We start from the raw sequence: 23,235 nt of genomic DNA on the forward strand, positions 1-23,235 counted from the left end.
TGCCTCCACCTGCTGCCCCAGAGAGGTACCAGACTGGACCTGCATTCCCCCGCCTGCTCCTCCCCTCCTGTTTCTGCAGGGGCACCAGCGCTCGGCGCCTCTCTCACCCTTTGCCTCCTCCTGCATCACCATCCCTGGCCAGGACTCGGGGGAGCCTCTCGCCAGCATCTCTCTTCTCTGCCCTCATCGCCGCCTCCCCTCGGGCCTCAACTCCGGCAGCCGTCTGTCTCCCTACATCTGACTGTGTCGAAAGAACTCGCCCTCTTAGCGTGCCATTTCCCTGATCCAGAAGCTTCGCTGGCTCCCTTGTGCCTCTCAGCAAACACCTGCCACTTCTCTACAGGCCGTTAAAGCCCTTCACTTAACCTAGTCGTCCCCTCCCTGCTCGGCTCTAGTCAGACCTGTTGTTCCCCCAGGATGCCATTCTGCGCCTCCCATCCCCGGACCCTCTCCCAGCTGTTATAATTATGGGAGGTCTCTTGTATCTATTTGAGGTAGTTGAAATGATGTACAGAGAGGAATAAGATGGCCTTTTAACCCTCTCACTCTCCGTCTGGCCTCCGCAGGCCTGGACTAGCCTCTCCCTTTCCCTTTATTCCCATACCTTTACCTTCCTAATTGTAAATAAACTGACTTGGGTCTGATTTAATTACGGAATCAACCTGAATTGTTGATTCCTGGCGGCCACACATTTTAATATATATCTATAAAATACCTAAAATCTCCCTCTTACAACTTCTCCTTATAACAGTTGCCCAGGCAGGATCCTTCAGGTCAAAAGAGGTTTATCCTTTAGGACCCACCTGGGGTTAATTGATATATCGATTTGGGCTCTTCAGCTGGGATAACGATGATATTCTGACTGTGTTGTCTTCCTTCCCAAGCAAGCTTTGAAACTGATTTAGGAGGTACTTTAAACTTTATATATTAATGAGAAGGATAAGGGTAAAGGACTGAGGTAATGGGAAACCCTATTAAACTTATTACTAATGAAACTCTCAACGTTGGCAAATGAAGAACAATGTTAGCTTCCCTCTGGTTCAGTCTGGCCAGGGCTAAACCAGAGCAGGTAAACTGCTGGGAAATCTTCAGCTTCTTCTCTAGATCTTAGCCTTAACAGTTGAGTTATGTCCACCCTCTTCTTCGTCTCCTGCCCACTTCCCGGATCCTTCCCGGGCCCTGGAAAGCCTAGATAACTAGATGATGAAGCTCCTAATATCTAGGGGCAGCAGACACCGAGGTGGTGGTCAGGTACAGGTTGGAACGGTATCTCCAGTACAGGAAGAGCTTGCAGAGAGATGTTTGCACCTCTCACTCCAAGACCAGGATTCACCGATCTCCAGCCTCAGCACAAGTCCAAGACCCAGAACTTCTGCTCAGGGTTCTCAACTGCCCCCTCCTGCCTCTCGCATGCCTCCCTGGGAACATTCTATCCAACGGACTTATTTGTCAATCAAAGGTGAACTTCAAGCTCCCAGAGATTCAATATAACACAGCTCGCCTCTGATTCTTGGAATCTTCAGCTCCATTCAAAGCTCAAATAAAAAAGAATCTCATAAAGAAGCCTTTTGGGATTCTCCCTCCCCATCCAGAAGTGTTTATTGACTTCTCGGGACCCCTCTTTTTTCTGGTTCATTTTATTCTTGTATAGGCAATACCAACACTATGCATTTCATAAAAGCATGCTGAGGCCGAAACACTCCCATTAGACTAAACTTCTTGCCAACAGCAAGGTATTTGCCGCGTTGAGAGCATAGTAGGTGTTTGTTGAATGAATGAATGACCTTTGGAAGAAAAATTGGAGGAAGGTTTTCAGAACGTTAAAAAGAAAACTCTGACTAAAGCTCTGGCATGAGGCAAACAGCTTAGGGAAGGATGAAGTAGAAATGATCATTTTAGCCATTAAAATTGGGATGAACCCCGTCCTTCAAGACTTGCTTAATAAGTAATTATTGTGGTGTTGTCCATTCACGACCATATTCTCTGTGGGGTTTTCTCGGCAAGGACGCTGGAGTGCTTTGCATTCTCTTCTCCAGTGAAGAAGCGAGTGCCTCACTTAAGTCCAGTTCATGACATCATTTTGGTCCTCTTCAAAAATGAACGATGAGCAAGACAAACAGAGGTTAAGTGACTTGCCCAGGGTCACATGGCCAGTAAATGTCTGAGTTCAAATTTGAACTCAGGTCTTACTAATTCCAGGTCTACCAATCTATCCACTGAGCCATCTAGCAGTTTCATCTCCCTAGCTGCCCCTAACAAATCTTTTTTCAAAAATAAACCCCTTATCTTAGATGCAATATTGTATATTGGTTCCAAGGCAGAAAAGATAAGGGCTGGGCAGTGGGGGTTAGGTGACTCAGGGTCACACGGCTAAGAAATGTCTAAGGCCAGATTTGAACCCAGGACCTCCTGTCTCTAAGCTTGGCTCTCCATTTACTGAGCTACCCCCCAAAACATATTTACTGAATACCTATTATACACCCCACGTAATGGGACGTACAAAGGCTAAGATATATAAGGAGTTACTGATCCGACTGGGGAGACTCGATTTAACACAGCAAACAATGAAAATAATGGAGGATCATATAGAATTAAGTGCTGATTAGTGGACACACAATTCTTGAAGGCCAGTGACAGCTATTTTCTGACAAGCGTGCCATCTCCAGCAACCACATCATCTCCCTTCAGTAACTGCTACAGGGGCAGGAGGACTCCCTCGTGAGCTGAAGAAGGTTGTTGTATTTCCAAACCGCCACCAGATGGGAGCATTTTAAAATTTTCCTCTCTGCGCTTGAGCTGATGCCACTTTAGCCCATGCTCTTAGCCCCTGGTAGGGTGTTGAATCCAGAGCCATTACTACATGAGAGTCCAGGGGAAGAAATGGCTCCTTACCTTTTCCCCTTGAAATCTGACCCAGCTGCCTGTCATAGAATCTGTCCATTGCCAAGCTGTGGGGGCAGATTCCATTAGGAAAAAAAGACCAACCATTTATTGAATGCTGATTCCATCAGAGACGTGGAGGGAGCCTTACAGGCCACTGAGTCCAAGCCCTGCAGTTTACAGATGAGGTAGACGAGGTACAGAGGGCAAGTCATACAAGGAGTAAGTGCAGAGAGCTGGGATTTGAAGTAGGGTGAAAGTCATTGAGGATCATTATTGGATCCAGAAAGTGCCATCCAAAAGGGATAAGGACCAAGAGTCTGGCAAACCAGGGTGGGAAGGGGAGGTCCAGGCAGCCACGGGACCAAAGCTAGGAAGACTAAGAGAGAGAAATCAGGAAATCAGCCTAGGCTACAGGGGCACAAAGGATCAGGGGCTTAAGCCAAAGTTCTGGGCAGCCAGGGGTCAGGAGTCCAGCCTAGAAGTTCTTGGGTGCTATGAGCCAGGACCTAGGCAACAAGAATGTGCCCTCACGTACCTCCGTACAGTGATTCAACAAGCAATTATTGAGTGCTAGGCACTAGGGATGCAAGAAGAGAGCTAGAGAGGGAGCAGCTTCACTGGTACTCCATCCTTAAAAGGCCAGATTAGTGGTCTCAGAGGGTGAGTGGCCTGAACTCTCAGGGAGGAGGAGGGAGGAAGGACTCAGTCGGGAGAGTAGTGAAGGATGAGGATCTGGATCACTTCTGAGGGCTTGTAAGGACTGGTTGAAATGTTGACACATTTTGGCCCAGGCGTCTTAGAAGGAGATTTTTCTAGGGCTGGGAAGCAGAATGTAAAGGGATTCCTTAGTTAACCTTCTGGAATTATAGGTTGGTCAGTGGATGAATGCAGCGTACGCCCCATCCCAGAAAGCTTCTGGTGGCTGACGGACTGCCGCTTGTGCCCCAGGTGGCAAGAGTTGGCTCTCTCGGCGAGCTTGGAGAAAAGAGTTTGTCTTCTCCTTTTCCCTGGTGCCTCTTCCAGAGTTCAGCAAAGCCAGGAAGGGCTGGGCTGTGGCTCCCAGCCCAAGAAGCCCGTGATGGCCTTTGGAGGCATTGCACCCAGCAGAGAATAGTTAAGAAAGATGCAGAAAGGGTAGAGTGTCCAGTACAGGAATCTTGCTTCAGGGCCTGGCAGAGCCCAGAGCCAACATTTCTTCTGGTCCTAGAGTGTGGACTTAAATTCTCTCAGAAAGTGGATGGCAGTGGCAGGATATCGGCTGAGTTAGAGGAAGCCCGAGGCCACAGCGATGGGGGCCAAGTACGCTTCCAACAAAGATGGGGAGGGTCGTAGATGGCATCAGAGACCCTGCCAGCCTCGGGCACAGCAGCCTCACACAGGTTTGGCTCTATTTGTGGGTCTTCCAGCTTCCAGCATTTCATTAACTGGTTCCCTTGTGGAGGTGAATTCATTGGGGGGCGCTTCTGATCTAGAGTTGTGGAAATGTGGACCCGCAGAGGGAGCCAGTCTGTGAGTGTGAGTGGCTGAGGCTTGGCAGAGGGGGTGCCACAAAGGACAAGCCTAACACTTAGATCCACTGAACTATTTGTGAGACATCCAGGATTCCTCAGTGTCCCCTTTGGGAAATAGAATCGCATACTTTGCTAACAGACTTAGTTTCCTCTTGGGACAGGGGTTGCTTTATCCTATCTAAATGAAATTAGAGAAACCTGCAGGGCTGGGAATAGCTCTGAACATTCCTCTGGTTTTTGCATGCCTGTCTGCAGATGGACTGGTTTCCACACGGAAGTGGGCTGACCGGCAGTTCTCCTGGGTTACCAGTCCCAGGGAGCTGGCAGCAGTGGCAAGATTTGAACCCAGGTGCCTTGATTCCAAATCCAGCTGAGTCCTCAGCTAATATTCTTTAACATTGCACAGACTTGATCTCTCACTCAGTTGGTTCCTCTACTTGGAATCAGAAGATTCTAAGCTAGGTGACACAGTGTATACAGTCAGGAAAACCTGTCTGGCCTCAGATATTTATTAGTTGTATGACCCTGGTTAAGCCACTTAACTCTTTCCGCCTCAGTTTTCTCATCTGTAAAATGATCTGGAAAAAGACAAAGCAAATCACTCCAGTGTCTTTCCCAAAAGAATCCCAAGTGGGGTCATGAAGAATCAGACACAACTGAAACGAATGAACAGTCTTAGGATCAGAGGATCATAGAATTTTGTAAGGTTAAGTGAGCACCGATCACCTACAAGGCATTGCCACTCCGTCCTGAGAATCGGGGAGCAAAGATGAAGCAGACACAGCCCCAGGGTTTGGGGGCCCAGGGCTATGCTCCAGAGGCCATGGGAGAAATGGTTTTCCTTAAAGCTCCTGGCTCAAGTCCCCTTTGGGGGTGTTTCCCTCTCATCCCAGTCCCTTGCTAAGTGCCAGAGATTCCTGCCTGGGTTCCCTTTAATCAATAAACAAATATTTCCTGAGAAAATACGGCAAGAATGGAAGTACAAGTACTTCCTCTCAGCACCCTCCCACTGGATCAGGATGTACAACGCATGCAGGAAAGTCATGGAAAGGTGAGAGAGGACCTTCTGTGCTGGGCTGAAGAGTTTGATAGGAAAGGGAGCAACGTGGACAGGCTTTTACTTTGGGAATATTATTGTGGCGAGCACATGGAAGATAGATGGAAGAGGGGAAACTGGAAGCAGGAAGACCAATCAAGAGGCTTTTAGGGGCAGTTACATGGCTCAGTGGATAGAGATGGGAGATTCTAGGTTCAAATTTGGCCTCAGACACTTCCTAGCTATGTGATCCAGGGCCTAAATTGCTTAACCCCAATTGCTTAGCTCTCATTGCTCTTTTGTCTTGGAACCCATGCCTGGCATTGATTCTAAGGCAGAAGATAAAGATTATTAAAAAAAAAAAAAGGAGGCTTTGACAATAGTCCAAGTGAGGGATGATGCCTTAAGGCTTGAATGAGGGTGCTGGCCATGTGATGGAGAGAAAAGGAAGACTAAGAGAGATCTTGCAGAGGGAGAAGTAAGATACCCAAATGGCTCTTGTGAAGGAGAGAAGGGGCCTGGAAGGATGGTGGTGCCCAAGAGAAATAGGGAGGTTTGAAGAACGTCCAGCTTAAAGAAGAGCATGAGCTCTGTTTTAGGCTTCTGAACTCGAGAGACCCATTGGCCATCCAGTGAAGATATCTAACCGGCGAGTGATGAAGGGCTGGAGCTCAGGGAAAGGGGGAGGCTCCGAGGGGAGGACTGGGGAGTCATTGGAAGAGAAGTGATCATGGAGGCCGTGGGAGCCAATGAGGTCACCAACGGAGAAAACTTGGAGAGGAGAAGATGAAAACCCCTGGCCCAGAATCCTGAGATAGAGTCACACTTGGGGGAACAGGACGTGGATTAAGAACCAGCGATGGAGACATCGAAGCTGTGTTCAGAGTCTGGGAGCGATCAGAGGGGAAGCAGTGAGCAGGAAGGTCAGATCAGGAGAGGAGGCGAGTGAAGGCGGCCATCAGATCGGGCACTTAGATCTCATCAGTGACTGTGGAGAGTGTCAGGAGAGGCGTTAGAAGACAGATGGCATGAGGGTGAAGAGGAAGGAGTAAAGGAGTGACGACGGGGGACGAGAAGCCGTGTTTGACAGAGCTGGTTGAAGACTTTTAAGGATGGGCCAGACCTAAACTTGTTTGTAGGCTTTGGAGAAGAAGCTCCTGGCCACGGAGTGACTGAGGAGGACAGAGGCATTGGCAGATCGTGGTAGATTCGCCAAGGATCAGCCGCTACAGAACTGTCTTAGGGTCTGAGGGTGGGGGGAGTAAGAGACATCTACTATGACAACACAGACATCAAGGTGCTCAGTGGATAGCCGGGCTGGGAGCTGGGAGGTCCTGGGTTCAAATCTGGCCTTAGATATTTTCTAGCTGTGTGACCCTGGGCAAGTCACTTAACCCCCATTGCCTAACTCTTATCACTCTTCTGCCTTGGAACCAATACTCAGTATTGATTCTGAGAAGAAAGGTAAGGGAAAAAGCAACAACCAATGCTATCAGATAGTAAACAGCACATAGTAAAGCCTTATGAGTTAACTGATTGATTAATTAATGTCTATGTTAGTGTCTTGCCTCTCCACTGAGATTGGAAACTCCTTAAGGAAAGAGACCATGCTCTCCATTTCTGTATTCTGTTATGCATTACCTACCCAGCATGTACCACCTAGTTCTCTAAGCACAGTCCTTCTTGTGACTTAATCAAATCACTTAATCTTTAGACCTCAGTTTCACTCTTAGAGTACTCAAATAAGGATAATGGCTTTTTCTTCTTATTTAATATGGAGAGGATATAGTGTCTCCAGAAGGGCACAGACCATCTGTCCAACATAGTTTAGACATTTAGCTGCCTAAAAACAAGAGGCCAATCAGTTGGGTTTTTTTCTAGCCTTATTTATAGATATAAGTGAGCATGGAGGAGTAGAAATTATTTTAAATTGGAGAGATGACCTGGGTACTAATTCTGCTTCTCAAACATTGTTTGTGTAACTCCTCGGATAGGTTGTTTAACCTTATGGGATTCAGATTTCTCATCTTTATGTAAGAAATGTAAATTGGCACTATTTTCCCATTCATCCTGGCAAGCTAAATTCCCAGAGTAAGGCTATATTGCCTTCTCAGGCTTTTAGGGCATCTTTCTAAGACTACTGACTCAAGCCCCCATTCCAACGTCCCCTTCCAATATCAATTGCCAGTTACACTTATTATCTCCCTTATTCATTGATCCAGTGGTTATTGCCTCAGTGTCGTTGAACCAATTAACATCAATTAGTTTTTATAAAAGGATCTTTTCTAAGATAAATCAAGGTGCTTTATGCTCCTAAGGGCTGGGCTGTTGTTGGACAGTCATTGTTATATACAAAATGAGAAGCTGTACTAGATGGTGGCTGAGGTGTCATCCCAAATCTCCTGCACTGTAAAAGGATGGATGAGCTTTTCCCTGAGGTCCTTCTTTTTAGCCCTAAATCATAGATCCCATGTTCTTCGGAAAGATACTCTGTGAGTATGCATTTCTGTTGTAGAATTTCTGTGTCTTGAATTCCGTAGCAGTAATTCCCAAATAGTCCTTCAGGGCTTTAATGGATCCATACTCTCTTGAGGTATATACACTTTCTCCTGTCTTCCCCATCCCACTCTCTCCCCGACCCCCCACTGCAGATCACAGCTTCCTGCTTGATCTCATCCTTTGCACCTGGCACCAGATTAAAGAATTTGTATCTGTTTAATTTCTCTGAGAAACCATTTCTCTCTTAAGGTGTGGTCCCTGGTACCCAATACTGAGGAAGCCTGACTAGTATTTTTTGGATTCCCTTTAATCTAGGAACTGGATGAAGAAATGCACCAAAAAATCGCAAGAGAAATGAACCTTTCTGAAACAGCTTTTATCCGGAAACTAAAACCGACAGACAACTTTACCCAAAGTGAGTGAGTGTTTACATCCTTGGAGTGGCATGAGCAACTTTGCCTTTTAGAGGACCAGGATATGGAAAAGAAATAGTTGTCTTTTTGTTTATTTGTTTTTTAATGTGGATATTGAATAGAAATAGTGGAATTTTGTTCCCTTTAAGCTCATCTCTTGGGGAATTGCCCAGGCAACTGATTACATGCCTTAGATGTTCATCCGGGCTGTGAAAGATTCAGCTTCTTCTATACTGTGGCTCTCTTGAGTTTTCAATGCAGGACAGGCTGAAAGTGGTCGTTCTAGCTTTTTCCTTCTTTTAATAACATTTTCCTGCCCCAAATCCATATTGGGAAAATCTTTTAAAAATAGCAACAGAAGCAGGTGAGACTGTCCTGATCTGTGTTCACATAAATTACCAAATTTCTCTTTCTTTTTCTACAAAGGTTCCTGCTTTGGGCTAAGATGGTTCACGCCGGCTACTGAGGTCCCTCTCTGTGGTCATGCTACGTTGGCTTCCTCAGCTGTGCTATTTCACAAAATAAGTAATGTGTTATGGTTCTTATCTCTCTCTTTTTAAGATGTTCATTTGGCTCTAGAAACGGCAAAGGAACTTGGGTTAAGAGCAAATCCCACCGATCACTCATTCATTCTGATACCGAATATTTCTCGAGTTCCAGATTGGCTGTCCCTTTAGCCATCTGAGGCTCAGTCCAATATTTTCAGTGCCTCCTTTGGGCCAGGCTCTGTGCTAGGCTCTGGGGATGGAAGAACTAAAGAATGAAAGATTCCTTCCTCTTCCTGAGCTTCCATTCCAGAGAGATAAGTACGTCTAAAAAGATGTACAGTGTAAAAGTAAGAAGGTTCTAGCACTGGCCTTGCTCTCTTCAAGTAACTCACAGGAAAACTGCCAAGTAGCCAGATCTTTACAGTACAAGGTAGCCTGAGAAAATTCAAGAAGGAGGCTTTCTAGGAGACTCATCTGGACAAGTCTAGATGGTGCAGTGCTGGATTTGGAGTCAGAAAGACCCAAGTTTGTAATCCATCATGGACAATTCTTCGCCAGATGATTCTGGGCCAAGTCACCTAATTGTTGTCTGCCTCAGATTCTTTATCCATAAAATGAGGATAATAGCCCTTACCTTATAAGCTAGACGATGCAGTGGAGAGACTCCTGGACCCGGAACCAGGAAGATTTCTCTTATAGAGCTCAAATACAGGCTCAGACAGTGGCTAGGTGACCCTGGGTAATGTCGGCCTCAGTTTCCTCATCTGGAGGAAAGAAAGAGATGGGAAAGCTGGAGAAGGAAACGATAAACCACTCCAGTATCATTGCCCCAAAAGTCCTAAAATGGGGACATGAAGAATCAGACATGACTGAAACACCTGAACAACAGAGGATTGTTGAGAGGGGATCAAATGAGATAATAATCGCAAAGCACTTTGCAAATCTAAAAGAGCTCTATAGATGCCAACTGCTACAATGATGTCACCAAGTCTGTCTGGGCCTCAGTTTTCTTCCCTGTGAAATGAAAGAATTTGACAGGATGAACTTGCTCCAAGGTCTCTTCCATAACTAAATCCTGTATATCTAGTTGCAGATAAAGTGCTGTGGGAGTTTGGAGAGGGGAGACGCGGCTCCTGGCTGGCAGATGAGGGAAGGGTTTACGAAGGAGTTGGGGTTTTAGGGTCTTTGAGGGATGAATAAGAGGTAGGTAGAGCTTAGGAAGAAAAGAGAGACACAGAGAGACATAGAGACAGAGACAGAGAGAAGAGCTGGGGAGAAAGAGACAGGAGATAGAGGCAGAGAGAAGACAGCAGAAGAGAAGGGGAGGGAGAAACAGAGAGAGAGAGACCAAGAGAAATGAAGAGAGAGAGAGAGAGAGAGAGAGAGAGAGAGAGAGAGAGAGAGAGAGAGAAAGAGAGAGAGAGAGATTTTTTTTTTTTTTTTTTACTATGGACATTGCTTTAATGGCAAACTTTAATGGAATCATTTAAAAAAATCACTATTAGGATCATTCCTGGGAAGAGAACACCCATCTTTCCTCCTCAGGCTATGGACAGAGTCATTCATGGCCCTAACATCCTGAGGTCAGTGGGGAAATGAGGACTAGGGTAATGAATGTGAGTAACTAAGAGATTAGTGAAGTTATCAAAAAAAAAGTGTTAAGGGGAGAAACTAGGTGACTCTGTGTACAGAGAGCTATGCCTACATATGGGAGGCCCCAAATTCAAATGTGGCTCAGACACTTCCTGTCTGTATGATCCTGGGCAAGTTACAACTCCCATTGCTTCACCTTTACCACTCTTCNGAGGGAGAGAGAGAGGGAGAGAGAGAGAAGGGCATCCCAGGCAGAGGGAATACTATGCGCAAAGGCAGAGAAGAAACAGAAAAGCAGAATGGTGCACAAGGTGATGACTCAAAGTTGGGGTTACTTCATAATAATGATAGGCAGCATTTCTGTAGCCCCTACTAGGTGCTACACATTTTGCTGAGCACTTTTCAATTATTTTATCTCCTTTGATCCTTACGACAGCCGTGGAAGGTAGGAGCTGTTATTTATACCCCTTTTACAGAGGAGGAAGTGGAGGCAGGCAGTCTAGCCCAGGGTCCCGCAGCTCCAGGCCTACTTCTCTCTCCATGGAGCCACCAGCTGCAGACCAGGGATGAAGAAAAACTGAAAGGAAGACAGGCAGTCTCTGGTGACAAAAGAGCAAAAGACTTTTTTCCCCATATCTTGATTTCCTTTTTTAATGAAAAAGGCTCTTTTATCTTTGGCAGAAAATGTGAACAAAAGCATAACTTTCGTCACTCTGAGCGGAGAGCTGAAGGCCAGCCGAGCAGAAGAGGGGATCGTCATGGACTTGCCTCTCTACCCCACTTACCCCAAGGTCAGCCGCGGGGCGGCTCGCTGTTTCCTGGCTGCTCTGTAGCCGGCACGCTCTAAGTGGTTTTTGGTTTTGGTTTTTAATCTAGGCTGATAAGGAAGTCCAGAACTTAATCCAGGTTGGTTCTGCCCCCAAACCGTGAGCTCCCAGGATAAGTATTGCTTGTCCCCGGTTCGCTGGGGGTTTGGTAAGAGTAAACGATAAAATGTGAGATGGGTGCAGAGGCTTCGCCAGACTCTCAGAGGGTCCGCGAATGGGAAGAAGGATGCCTGGCCTGCACTCCTTAGCGGTGCGAGCAAGAGGGGAGCCGAGAGGGATCTTGGCGGCGGCCCTCTTCCTACCGTTGTTCCTGGTCCTGGGGGGCCCTGGGGAGTCCCGGGGGGCCCTGCGGGGCTCTGGGGAGCCCTGGGGGGCCCTGGGGGGCCCTGGGGGCTGGGAGAGTGAGGGTTCCAGGGACTCCACCCTGAGAAGCCTTTCGTCTCACCCTCACTAGGCGCTGGGCAACGTGCGCGTTCAGGAAGTCCGTTATTCTCCAGACACCAAGAAGCTGCTTGTTCGGCTTGACGATTCTTACGGAAGGTAAACTGAGGCTTCCCTGCGGGCGATCCCAGCCCTCTTCCTGGGGGATTTGTGGTCTCCCTCTTTGGGAATCCTGCCAGGGATGCTCCTACCCTCGGGGCCTCCCTCCGGGGCTGGGCGCCAGGGCTGCCCCTCGGGCTGGCACCTCCCGGGGAAGGGCTCGAGTTTGCACAAATCCTCCCCGCCGGGCGCCCTGGGCTGCTCCCGGCCGCCTCGTGTCTCTGCGGGAGGGACTCGAGAAAAGGAGGCCTGATTTATTGCCACAAACGCTTCTAGTCTCGTAAAAGCCCATTTCGGTTTCTGTACGGAAAGGATGGAGACCCCTCTGGCCCCCGCGAGGCCTTCCCTAGGGAGAAACCTGGTGTCTTCCCATCGGGTGGGGAGAAGGAGGAGGGAGAGCGGGCAGAGCCGGCCTGGGGGGCAGCCTGGGGGGCGCCACGTGCTGATGCTTCTCCATCTTCTTGCAGGTCTTTCCTAGAGAACCTCCAAGTGAACTCCAGGAGTCTGAGCGAGGCGGAGAACACGGGGAACGTGAGGGGGCTCATCCTCACCCTGAAAGGAGAGGGAGGCGGAAGGGCCCCCGGCTACGACTTCTACTCCAGATATTTCGCCCCCTGGGTTGGGGTGCCAGAAGACCCCGTCACGGGTGAGTGTCTCTCTTTAAAGTATTTAAACCCGACTTCTGGCTCAGAATCAATGCCGCACCTTGGTTCCGAGGCCAAAGAATGGTCAAGCCAGGCCGTGGGGGTTCAGTGACTCGCCCAGGGTCACCCAGCCCCAGGGGAGTTTCTGTTTGGCTTGGGGGTGGGGAGTCAGCCATGGGAGGATCTGTGTGCCCCAACAGGCCGGCGCTGTCAGCCCCAGGGAGGCCAGGGCAGCTCTCGCCCGGCTGTCTGCCCCCCAGAGCCCATGGGACGCCTTCGTGCCCCAGAGGAAGGCTTCCCATGGGAGCTTCTTCCTGAGGATTTCAGGCAAACATTCTAGAAATGCTCCCACATCTTCTCCACGTCCCTCCCCTAAGTCTGTGCTGGCCTGGAGCAGGCGGTAAGCTTGGAGTCAGTGTGGCCTTGACGGTCCTAACCGGAGCTGGGGCTGGGCTCAGGCCGAGGGCAGAGACTGAGGCTGGGCCCGTTTCCCCAGCTGCCCCCGGCACAGGCCAGGCACTGCCCCAAACTCAGGCCAGCCTGCAGCAGCTCTCCTCCATCCCCTTCCGAGGAGAAAGGCCCTGGCGAGGCTGAGCTCGTCCTTCAGGCCTCTTTCGGGGCTCCCCTTTCAGGGTTCTGGCTGGCTGCTGCCTCCCTCGCTTCCTGACCCTTCCAAAATGAGCTTGTAGCCACCTTGTGTCTGCTTTGTGTTGGCACTCCGTGTACAACGTCAGCATTCCTAAATGCTTCTGGGGGGCAGCTGAGAAGCTCCGTGGATTGAGAACCATGTCTGAGACAGGAGGTTCTGGATTCCAGTCTGGCCTCATTTCCTAGCTGTGTGACCCTGAACAAGTCACTTAACCCCATTGCTCAGCCCTTTTCCCTGTCCTGCCTTGGAACTGGTACACGGTATGGATTCTAAGATCAAAAGTGAAGGGTTTAAAAATAAAATAAAATAAACCCTTGTTGAACTGAATCAAATGGGATCCCCTCTCCAGGCCTGGGTCCCTCCTTTGTAAAGTGAGCAGCTTGGACCGAGTGATTCCTGGGTTCCTGAAGTCCCTCCTCTTTGGGGGAACCACACGGGGCACCAGGAGCCTCTCCCTGCTCCAGAGCAGGGGAATGGCCTTTGGGCTCTTCCTTCGTGTCCCCAGAAGCACCCCGAGCTATGGCCTATTAAACCTGGAGGGGCCTGGGAAAAGGAGGATGGGGAAGAGGCTGGGGAAGGGGCCTGGGAAGGGGCTGGCTGAAGTACGCGGGGGAGGCAGCAGGAGCTGTGGGGGGTGGGGAGGAGGCAGCAATCTGAGGCCGGTGGCAGGTGGCCGAGGCCTGGCCGGCGGCAGGACCGTGGGCTGCTCCCCCAGGAGCAAAACACACGAAGGCGGCATTTGCTCCATAAAGCCGAGCTCAGCAATTAAGCAGTTTTAAGGACTCAGGAAAATCCAGAAACAACAAACCCGTCCGCCCGCCAGCCCTCCCTCCCTGGCCAAGGGCAGTTCTGGTGGGCCTCTCGCAGCTGCTGAGCTGGTGGAAGAGGCTTCGTCCAGCAGGCCCAGACAAAGGGATGCCATTTCTGGCCAGCAGTGTCTTCCCTGCCACTCCATCCATCAGTGAAATGATCCCAGGGACTCAGCTAGAGTGGGCAGGTCATTCGGATAGCATCCGTTCCAGCCCCTTCATTTACAGAGGAGGAAACTGAGGCCCAGAGCTGGGCATGAGGTCACCTGGGTAGTATGATAAATAAACATTGTAAAACACCTACCTGTAGGGGCAGCTGGCTAGCTCAGGGGATAGAGGTTGGGAGGTCCTGAGTTCAAATCTGACCTCAGATACTTTTTCGCTGTGTGACGTTGGGCAAGTCCATTGCCTAACCCTGACCATTCTTCTGCCCTCAAACCAATGCTTAGTATTGATTCTAAGACAGAAGTTAAGTAAGGGTTCTAAAGAAAAAGAAAAAAAGACCAAAAAAAAACTCCCCACAAAAACTAAAAGCAAAAAATTGCATGCTTCAATCTGCCTTCAGACTCCATCAGCTCTTTCTGTGGAGGTGAATAGCATTTTTCATCATAATTTCTTTGGAATGATCTTAGATCTTTAAATTGTAAATCTGGAATTTTTTAGGCTTATTGGGCCCCCGTTTGGGGAGAGAGTTCATACACAGTTGGCCCTTTCAGAATCTTACCCCTCGATATATCCGATACCATCGTAATGTGCTCTATTGTTTTGCCTTCCTAAAGTCATTCACCTCTAAACGTTCTATATAAATGTTAGCTGTCAGTGCCAGCAAGCACAAAGATCTGGGGGCTTCTGAACGCTGAGCTCACTTTGGGATGGGGGCCAGGGAAGGGTGCTCAGGCGAGCTAACATGGCCCTGCCCTTCGGTGTCATCTGGAGGTTTGTCACAGGAGAATTAGGCTCGCATCAGAGCTGCCTGCTCTTACACACTTCCTGCAGGACCCCGAGCGCCTCTCTTCCCAACTGTCTCTCTCTCTTTCTACCAAGGATCTGCCCATGCCGTTCTCAGTAGCTACTGGTCACAGCAGCTGGGGAAGAAGGAGATGCGGGGTAAGACGTTCCCTTCTTTTGTAATTTCTCTGACTTCCTCCATTGCTAAGCCCAGTAGGTGAAAATATTAAATCCTTGTAGAAAGAACCTCTATTTCTCTCCAGTGTTCGTTATCTGTCACAACCCATCAACGATCCATTGAAACCAGTCCCTAGTAAGAATTTTGAGCCAGCCAGAGTCCTCAGGGACAAAATGAGCCAATGCCTGCCCTCAGGAAGCTTACCTTGTGTCAGAGAAGACAAAATGCAGTACAGCCTAAGGCTGGCAATCCGGAAATGTCAGGTTCAAAGATAGCCTCAGACACATTCTACCTGTGTGACCCTGGGCAAGTCACTCAGAACAGCAATGATAATGGTGATAATGGTGATGATAATGATGATGATGATGTGATGGTGGTGATAGTGATAATGGTGTTGATGGTGAAGATGATGATGGTGATGATGGTGGTGATGGTGATGATGGTTATAGTGATGATGGTGCTGATGGTGAAGAAGATGATGATGATGGTGGTGACAGTGATGATGGTGATGATAAAGAAGATGATGATGATGTGATGTGGTGATGGTGATGATGATGATGATGATGATGATGTAATGGTGGTGATAGTGATGATGGTGATGATGTGATGGTGGTGGTAGTGATGATGTTGGTGATGTGATGATAGTGATGATGATGATGATGTGATGGTGGTAGTAATGATGATGGTGGTGGTCATGGTGATATTAATGATGGTGATGATGGTGACGTGACGGTGGTGATAGTGATGATGGTGATGATGTAATGGTGATGATGATGATGATGTTGGTGATGTGATGGTGGTGATAATGATGATGTGATGATGATGATGACGATGATGTGATATGATGTGGTGATGGTGATGATGGTGGTGATGTGATGGTGGTGATGTTATGGTGGTGATAATGATGATGGTGGTGGTCATGGTGATGATGATGATGTGATATAATGTGGTGATGGTGAGGATGTGATGATGATGATGTGATATGATGTGGTGATGGTGATGATGATGATGATGATGATGATGGTGATGTAATGGTGGTGATAGTGATGATGGTGATGATGTGATGATGGGGATAGTGATGATGGTGATGATGTGATGATGATGATATAATGGTGGTGATAGTGATGATGGTGATGATGTGATGGTGATGATGGTGATGGTGGTGATGTGATGGTGGTGATAATGGATGATGTGATGATGACGATGATGATGATGTGATATGATGTGGTGATGGTGATGATGATGATGATGGTGATGTAATGGTGGTGATGGTGATGATGTGATGGTGATGATGGTGATGGTGGTGATGTGATGTTGGTGATAATGATGTTGTGATGATGATGATGATGATGATGATGATGATGATGATGTGATATGATGTGGCGATGGTGATGATGATGATGATCTGATGGTGGTTATAGTGATGATGGTGGTGATGTGATGATGGTGATAATGATGATGGTGGTAGTCATGGTGATATTATTGATGGTGATGGTGATGTGATGGTGGTGGTAGTGATGATGGTGATGATGTGATGATGATGATGATGATGATGATGTGATATGATGTGTTGATGATGATGATGATGATGATGATGATGATGATGATGATGATGTAATGGTGGTGATAGTAATGATGGTGATGATGTGATGGTGGTGGTAGTGATGATGTTGGTGATGTGATGATAGTGATGATGATGATGGTGGTGGTCATGGAGATATTATTGATGGTGATGATGGTGATATGATGATGGTGATAGTGATGATGGTGATGATGTAATGATGATGAAGATGATGTGATAAGATGTGGTGATGGTGATAATGATGATGATGATGGTGATGTAATGGTGGTGATAGTGATGATGGTGATGATGTGATGGTGGTGGTAGTGATGATGTTGGTGATGTGATGATAGTGATGATGATGATGATGATGATGTGATGGTGGTAGTAATGATGATGGTTGTGGTGGTCATGGTGATATTAATGATGGTGATGATGGTGATGATGGTGATGTGATGGTGGTGATAGTGATGATGGTGATGATGTGATGATGATGATGATGATGTGATATGATGTGGTGATGGTGATGATGATGATGATGATGGTGATGTAATGGTGGTGATAGTGATGATTGTGATGATGTGATGGTGGTGATAGTGATGATGGTGGTGATGTGATGGTGGTGATAATGATGATGGTGGTGGTCGTGGTGATATTAATGATGGTGATGATGGTGATGATGTGATGGTGGTGGTAGTGATGATGTTAGTGATGTCATGTGTTGTGTGGAGATGCAAAGCATGGAATCCTTGCAAAGATACAGGGATAGCCTCACCCAGAATTCCAGGGGACCCCCCTGGAGAACTTTGGGTGAGGGGGCAGTTGAGAAGGGTTGAGGTCAGTTAATTTGTGGGAGTGGATGTGAGCAGACACTCTGCTTGCTACTCCTAATTTGGGATTTCTCCTGAGGTGGCCATTGTAGCATAAGCCAGTGGTTTCTACTCATAGGGTTAGCCTGTTTGTTATTACTATTCTTCATTAATATAATTATGTAATTACTTAGTGATTAGAGAGTAAGATATTTATCAATAGCAAGAGAGCCAATTTCAGTTAAGTGCTTCATCCCCTCTTGAGAAGAGGGGGAAGGGCAGCATCTACTTAGCAGTTCAGGGTTTCCTCTCATTATCCTAAAACCCTCATTTACCCTTTTTATTTTTCCTTGTTATTACTTAATATAACCTTTACCTTCAAATCTGTGCCTGATAATTATTTGGGAAGATACTCAAAACTCAGTCTGTACATTTAGTTTGAATCCTGTTGGCTGCCAGTTTAAGAAGATCTCCTCTGTCCTCAACTGTTAGATAACTAATTTCTATATATTCATCATATTGACCTGTGAGGAATATAAATTTGAGAAAAGGAACATCAATTGGGGTTTCAGCCATAACTGAAACTTACCAGAAGAATCTTATTCCTGTCTTCATTACCAACTGAAGCAGAAGCAGTTAGAGGGGGAGGGGTTTGAGAGGAAGGAGTGTCTAGCCCCCTCCTTTCCTCACTGAAGCCTGTCAATCTCTGGCTCTTGACTTAAAGCTCTTTTGGCCCTGACACACTTATCTGCTTCTCCGAACTATCTGTTATTATCATCATAACAGTTTTGGCCAGCCAGCCTAGGATTTGTACTATAGGACCTAGTGGAGAAGAGATAAGATGGCCAACATGTTCAACAGAGCAATCGTTACCTTGGGGTGCTCTACTGTTTTAATTTATGGGATTTGGCAAACCTGTGCTACATTTTGGTTTGTCACTGTTCCCCAATTTTTTAGGTCAATAATAGAATTTTATGACACTTATCTGTGGCTAACAATTACAGTTGGAGAGGCATTGGCTTATGTACCAACAGGCATAGCCATGACTGCCACTGGCTATGAGGCCCTAATGATTTTAAGAAAGATACTGGCTTTTACTTTTGGAAACACTAAAGTTACTGACTCGGTTATGGAAAACATGTTGGGAAATATGAAGATGCTAATAGAAATTAACAAACAAATAAGGGAGGGGAAAGAACTAGATGCCAGGACAATTATGCAGCTGGAAATCATAGAAAGCACGGTCACAACAAAGAAAGGGGGTGAAAAACAACAAGAGATTAAAAAGGACAACCCAGAAAAGCAAGAAGTTGCAGGGGCAGAGGCAGCTCCTGTAACAATACTTCCTATTACAGACAGGACAATAGTACAACCGGATGCTGGGATTATACATGTTAAGGGCTATAAACCATTTACTGGAGGGGATCTAGAGATTTTAAAAAGGAGGGTCCCCCAGTTCTTCGTAAATCCACATAAGGCGATAAAAGAATTCAAACGGGCAGTCAGGCTGTATAATCTAAAATTTGAAGATGTGGAACTCTTATTAACAGAACTATTTACCCCAAGTGAAAAAGCTAAATTTCTTGCAGAAACAAGGAACAATCCCAATCTAGCATCATGGCCTGAGCAACATCAAGATCTAGAGCTGTCATCTCATGCAAACATGACATATCTTAGGAGATGCAGGGAGGACTTGGCAGAGGCGATGAGACTTCATGCTAAATGATCAAATGCATGGGGCTCATTTGAAAAGTTAAAGCAGGGGGAGGAGGAACATCCAAGCTTATATCTAGACAGACTGCTGGAAGCTGGGGAAACTATCCTAGGGTTTAGGGACATGACTGCTAAAGACAACATTCAGCATATCAGGAGGCAATTTGTAAAAGGGAGTCAAAATTACATTCAAACATATTTTAGACTGCATTGCCCACAATGGGAGACCATGCCCATTGAAGAATTGAGAAAGACAGCAGCTTATGTCCATGACTCAAAGGATAGTGACTCTAAAACATCTAGAAACTCTGAAAAAGATCGAGAGATTGCTGAGCTTAAAAAGCAATTGAGGGAAGCTCAGAAGGCCAGGGAGGTAGAAGAAATAAAAAATATGGCTCTGATGTCCACCAATCAGAGAAGCCAAAGCAGGCCTAGACAATCTAGTGGCAGTGCTAACAACAAAATTAAGAGATGTTTCCTTTGTTCAAAAATTGGTCATGTGGTACGGGATTGTAGATATAAGTCCCAGATTAACTTTGGAAACAGGAATAATAACAATAACAACAGGAGGAATACATACTACAATTCCAGATACAATAATAACACCAACAATAATAACAACAGGGACAACAATAGTAGATACAGTGATAAGATTAAGGCCAGATGTTGTGACCATGACTGTGCCAAGTTTAGTAGGTCTACTTCAGGGTCAAGTGCATGAAGATGTAGCACACTTTCAAACCTGTGATACTCCAAAGAGAGCTGCCTTTGGAGTAGATTCTGAGTTAATGCATTTAAAGGAATTCAGTTTCATAAATGTCAGTAGCCAAGAGAGGAACACAATGACATCAATAGGGACAAAGGAAGAATCTACAATGCTGACTTTGTTTCCTATGCAAAATACATCTAGAGTTGAGTTTCCTGTTACTGACATGGAGTCTAGGGAGCAAATACAAGAAGAAAGCATAGACTCACAGGATTGGGATGTAGACATGAACCAAAAACACATTCCCAATTCTGTAGAATTTCCTTTAATGCAGAGGAATACCTCTCCTGAATCTAACTTTGCTAAAGTCAAGCAAAGCATGTTCAGTGAAGAGAAGAATACTCTACCTTACTCATGGTCTGGAAAAACTGAGATACATTTTGACACTGATAAGCGCATGAACAGTTCAGGGATGCCAATTCAGGCATTGGCAGCCCAACAAGCCATTGTTGAAGGAGACTTACCATCATTACACTCACAGAATCCTGAGCCAGCACAGACAGAAGTCCTAGAACAAGATCGATGGGATTTAGGGGACATAGAGATAGAAACACCTTTGGTACCTGTTGATCAGACAGCTAAAGACAGGGAACCTTTGGTTATGGTGACTATAGGAGATCAAATCTATCCTGCTCTTATTGATACTGGAGCAACCCGGTCTGTGTTGACATCAGCACCAGAAAATTGTGCACTAATGGGGTCTGTGAGAGTAAAAGGAGCCACTGGGCAAATGGAGTTGGTGCCCAAGCTAAGATCTAAGATGGTGAAAATAGGCCCAATGACTTTAGATCATTCTTTTTTGTTGATACCCGGTTGTCCATCCAATCTCCTGGGGGGGGGGGATGTTCTTTGTAAATTAGGTGCCACTATCCAGTGTGATAGGTCATGACAGATATTCCTACACTTACCCAAACAGTCACTCAAACACCATCCCTTGCTATTCCTAGGGCAAGTGGAGGGTGATGAGGAGGAACAACATATAGGGAGTATCTTTGAAATACCGGAAGATATCCCAGAGGAAGTTTGGGCTAAGCATTCAACCGATGTGGGAATTTTAAAATCTTCCACCCCCTGGGCAGCTGGGTAGCTCAGTGGAGTGAGAGTCAGGCCTAGAGACAGGAGGTCCTAGGTTCAAACCCGGCCTCAGCCACTTCCCATCTGTGTGACCCTGGGCAAGTCACTTGACCCCCATTGCCCACCCTCACCAATCTTCCACTTATGAGACAATACACCGAAGTACAAGGGTTTTAAAAAAAAATCTGCCACCCCAGTTAAGATAGAGGTGAAAGAGGGTACTCCACCTAGAATCCCTCAGTATAAGTTGAGCAAAGAGGCCACAGAGGGTATCAGGCCCATTATCCAAAGTCTCCTGGAACAAGGCATTTTGGTCTACACTATATCCGAGTACAACACACCTATTTTACCCATTAAAGAGAAGCCGAAGAAAGATCCAAATGGCAAGACAATGGCGTTTTGTGCAGGATCTTAGAGCAGTGAATAATTTTGTTAAAAAGGGACATGCAGTGGTACCTAGCCCGGCAAATATCATCGCCGAGATTCCAAGTAATGCAGCCTGGTTCACGGTTGTGGACCTGTGCTGTGCATATTTTACTGTACCTCTGCATGAGTCCAGTCAGAAGATTTTTGCATTTTCCTGGGAGGGAAAACAACTCTGCTGGACACGAATTCCACAGGGATTCGCAGAAAGCGCGAATATCTTTTGTCAAATCCTGCAAAGAGATCTTGAAACCATCATATTCACTGAGAGCAAACTAGTACATTATGTGGATGACCTTTTGCTAATGTCACCAAGTGCTCGAGTCTGTCAAAGGGACAGCAAATATCTGTTGCAAGAGCTATGCAAAAGGGGACACAAAATTTCCAAAAGTAAGATTCAGTTGGTGTTACCATGCGTAGAATACTTTGGCTTCGTGTTGGAAAAGGGTATAAGACGGATTTCCCAAAAGAGAGTTGCACATATACAGAAGCTGTGCATGCCTAAGACCAAGAAGCAGCTCCATGCAATATTAGGTATCACGGGTTACTGTAGGCAGTGGATACCTGGTTATAGTCTGATCTCAAAACCTCTAACAGACTTGACTAGGAACACTGTCTCAGAACCTTTAAAACTGACACGGGAGCACAAGCAGGCTATAGAAAAACTGAAAACAGCGGTGTTGACCAGTCCTGCACTTGGAATCCCTGACCATGCAAAACCGTTTCACCTGTTTGTGCATGAGGACAAGGGAATAGCCAGTGCAGTGTTGATGCAAACTCTTGGGGATCAGTTCAGACCAACAGCCTATTATAGCTCCCAGTTAGATGTTGTGGCTAGGAGGATGCCACCTTGTATGAGAGCAATTGCAGCTGCAGCCCTAATTGGTTAAAAAAATCGTCAGATCTGGTTTTGGGATGCAGGATTATGCTGTACTCTCCTCATCAAATAGATACCATCTTGAAAAACAGCAACCTGCAAGCGTTTACTTCCCAGTGCTTATCCCATTATCAAATTGTATTGCTGGGCAATGAGAACCTGACTTTCCATCGTTGTAAGGAGATCAACCCAGCTACACTAATGCCAGACTTACCATTAGAAGGAGAACACATCCATAGCTGTGCAGAAACCTTGGACATGGTTCAGAAAACGAGAGATGACCTGACTGATATTCCTTTGGTCTCTCCCGATCTCACTTTGTTTACCAATGGTTCTGCATTTGTGGTAGATGGAGAACGGTATACTGGCGCAGCTGTAGTAACTCAAGATGAGACTTTATGGTATGCAGCTCTACCTAAGTCCATGAGTGCTCAAGGGGCCAAAATCCTGAGTCTCATCAGAGCTTTAGAAATTGGCCAGGGTCAAAGGTTGAACGATTGGACCGATAATAAATATGCATTTAATGTAGTACATTGTACAGGCCAAATCTGGAAATATAGGGGATATATAACCGTTGGTGGGAAGGAGATAGCCTATGGGAGCCTTATAAACCAACTCCTGAAAGCTGTCCAGTTACCTAAGGAAGTGGCAGTGATGCATTGCAGGTCACATCAAAAGGGTACAGATGAAGTCTCATTAGGAAACAGGAGGGCTGATATAACCACAAAATTTGGTCATGGTGATAGTAGTGGTGGTGATGATGGCGATGACGTTGTGATGGTGGTTATGGTGATGTTGATCTTGATAGTGATTTTGATGATGATGATGATGATAATGATGTGATGGTGGTGATAATGATGATGGTGGTGGTCATGGTGATATTAATAATGGTGATGATGGTGACGTGATGGTGGGGATAGTGATGATAGTGATGATGTGATGATAATGATGATGTAATGGTGGTGATAGTGATGATGGTGATAATGATGATGTG

The 23,235-nt window shown here is 46.5% G+C and overlaps 1 protein-coding gene across 1 annotated transcript in view; it reads left to right on the forward strand.

The window, feature by feature from the left end:
* Window positions 1-23,235, forward strand: part of PBLD (phenazine biosynthesis like protein domain containing) — a 38,120-nt gene that overhangs the window by 6,808 nt on the left and 8,077 nt on the right. Inside the window, exons 2-8 of the mRNA XM_044659201.1 lie at window positions 8,245-8,344; window positions 8,769-8,867; window positions 11,105-11,214; window positions 11,300-11,329; window positions 11,705-11,790; window positions 12,258-12,436; window positions 14,937-14,999. Coding sequence (XP_044515136.1) covers window positions 8,245-8,344; window positions 8,769-8,867; window positions 11,105-11,214; window positions 11,300-11,329; window positions 11,705-11,790; window positions 12,258-12,436; window positions 14,937-14,999 — 667 coding nt within the window. The remainder of the gene's footprint in view (window positions 1-8,244; window positions 8,345-8,768; window positions 8,868-11,104; window positions 11,215-11,299; window positions 11,330-11,704; window positions 11,791-12,257; window positions 12,437-14,936; window positions 15,000-23,235) is intronic.

This window comes from Gracilinanus agilis, chromosome 2 (assembly GCF_016433145.1).
Source record: "Gracilinanus agilis isolate LMUSP501 chromosome 2, AgileGrace, whole genome shotgun sequence".
Taxonomy (NCBI): domain Eukaryota; kingdom Metazoa; phylum Chordata; class Mammalia; order Didelphimorphia; family Didelphidae; genus Gracilinanus; species Gracilinanus agilis.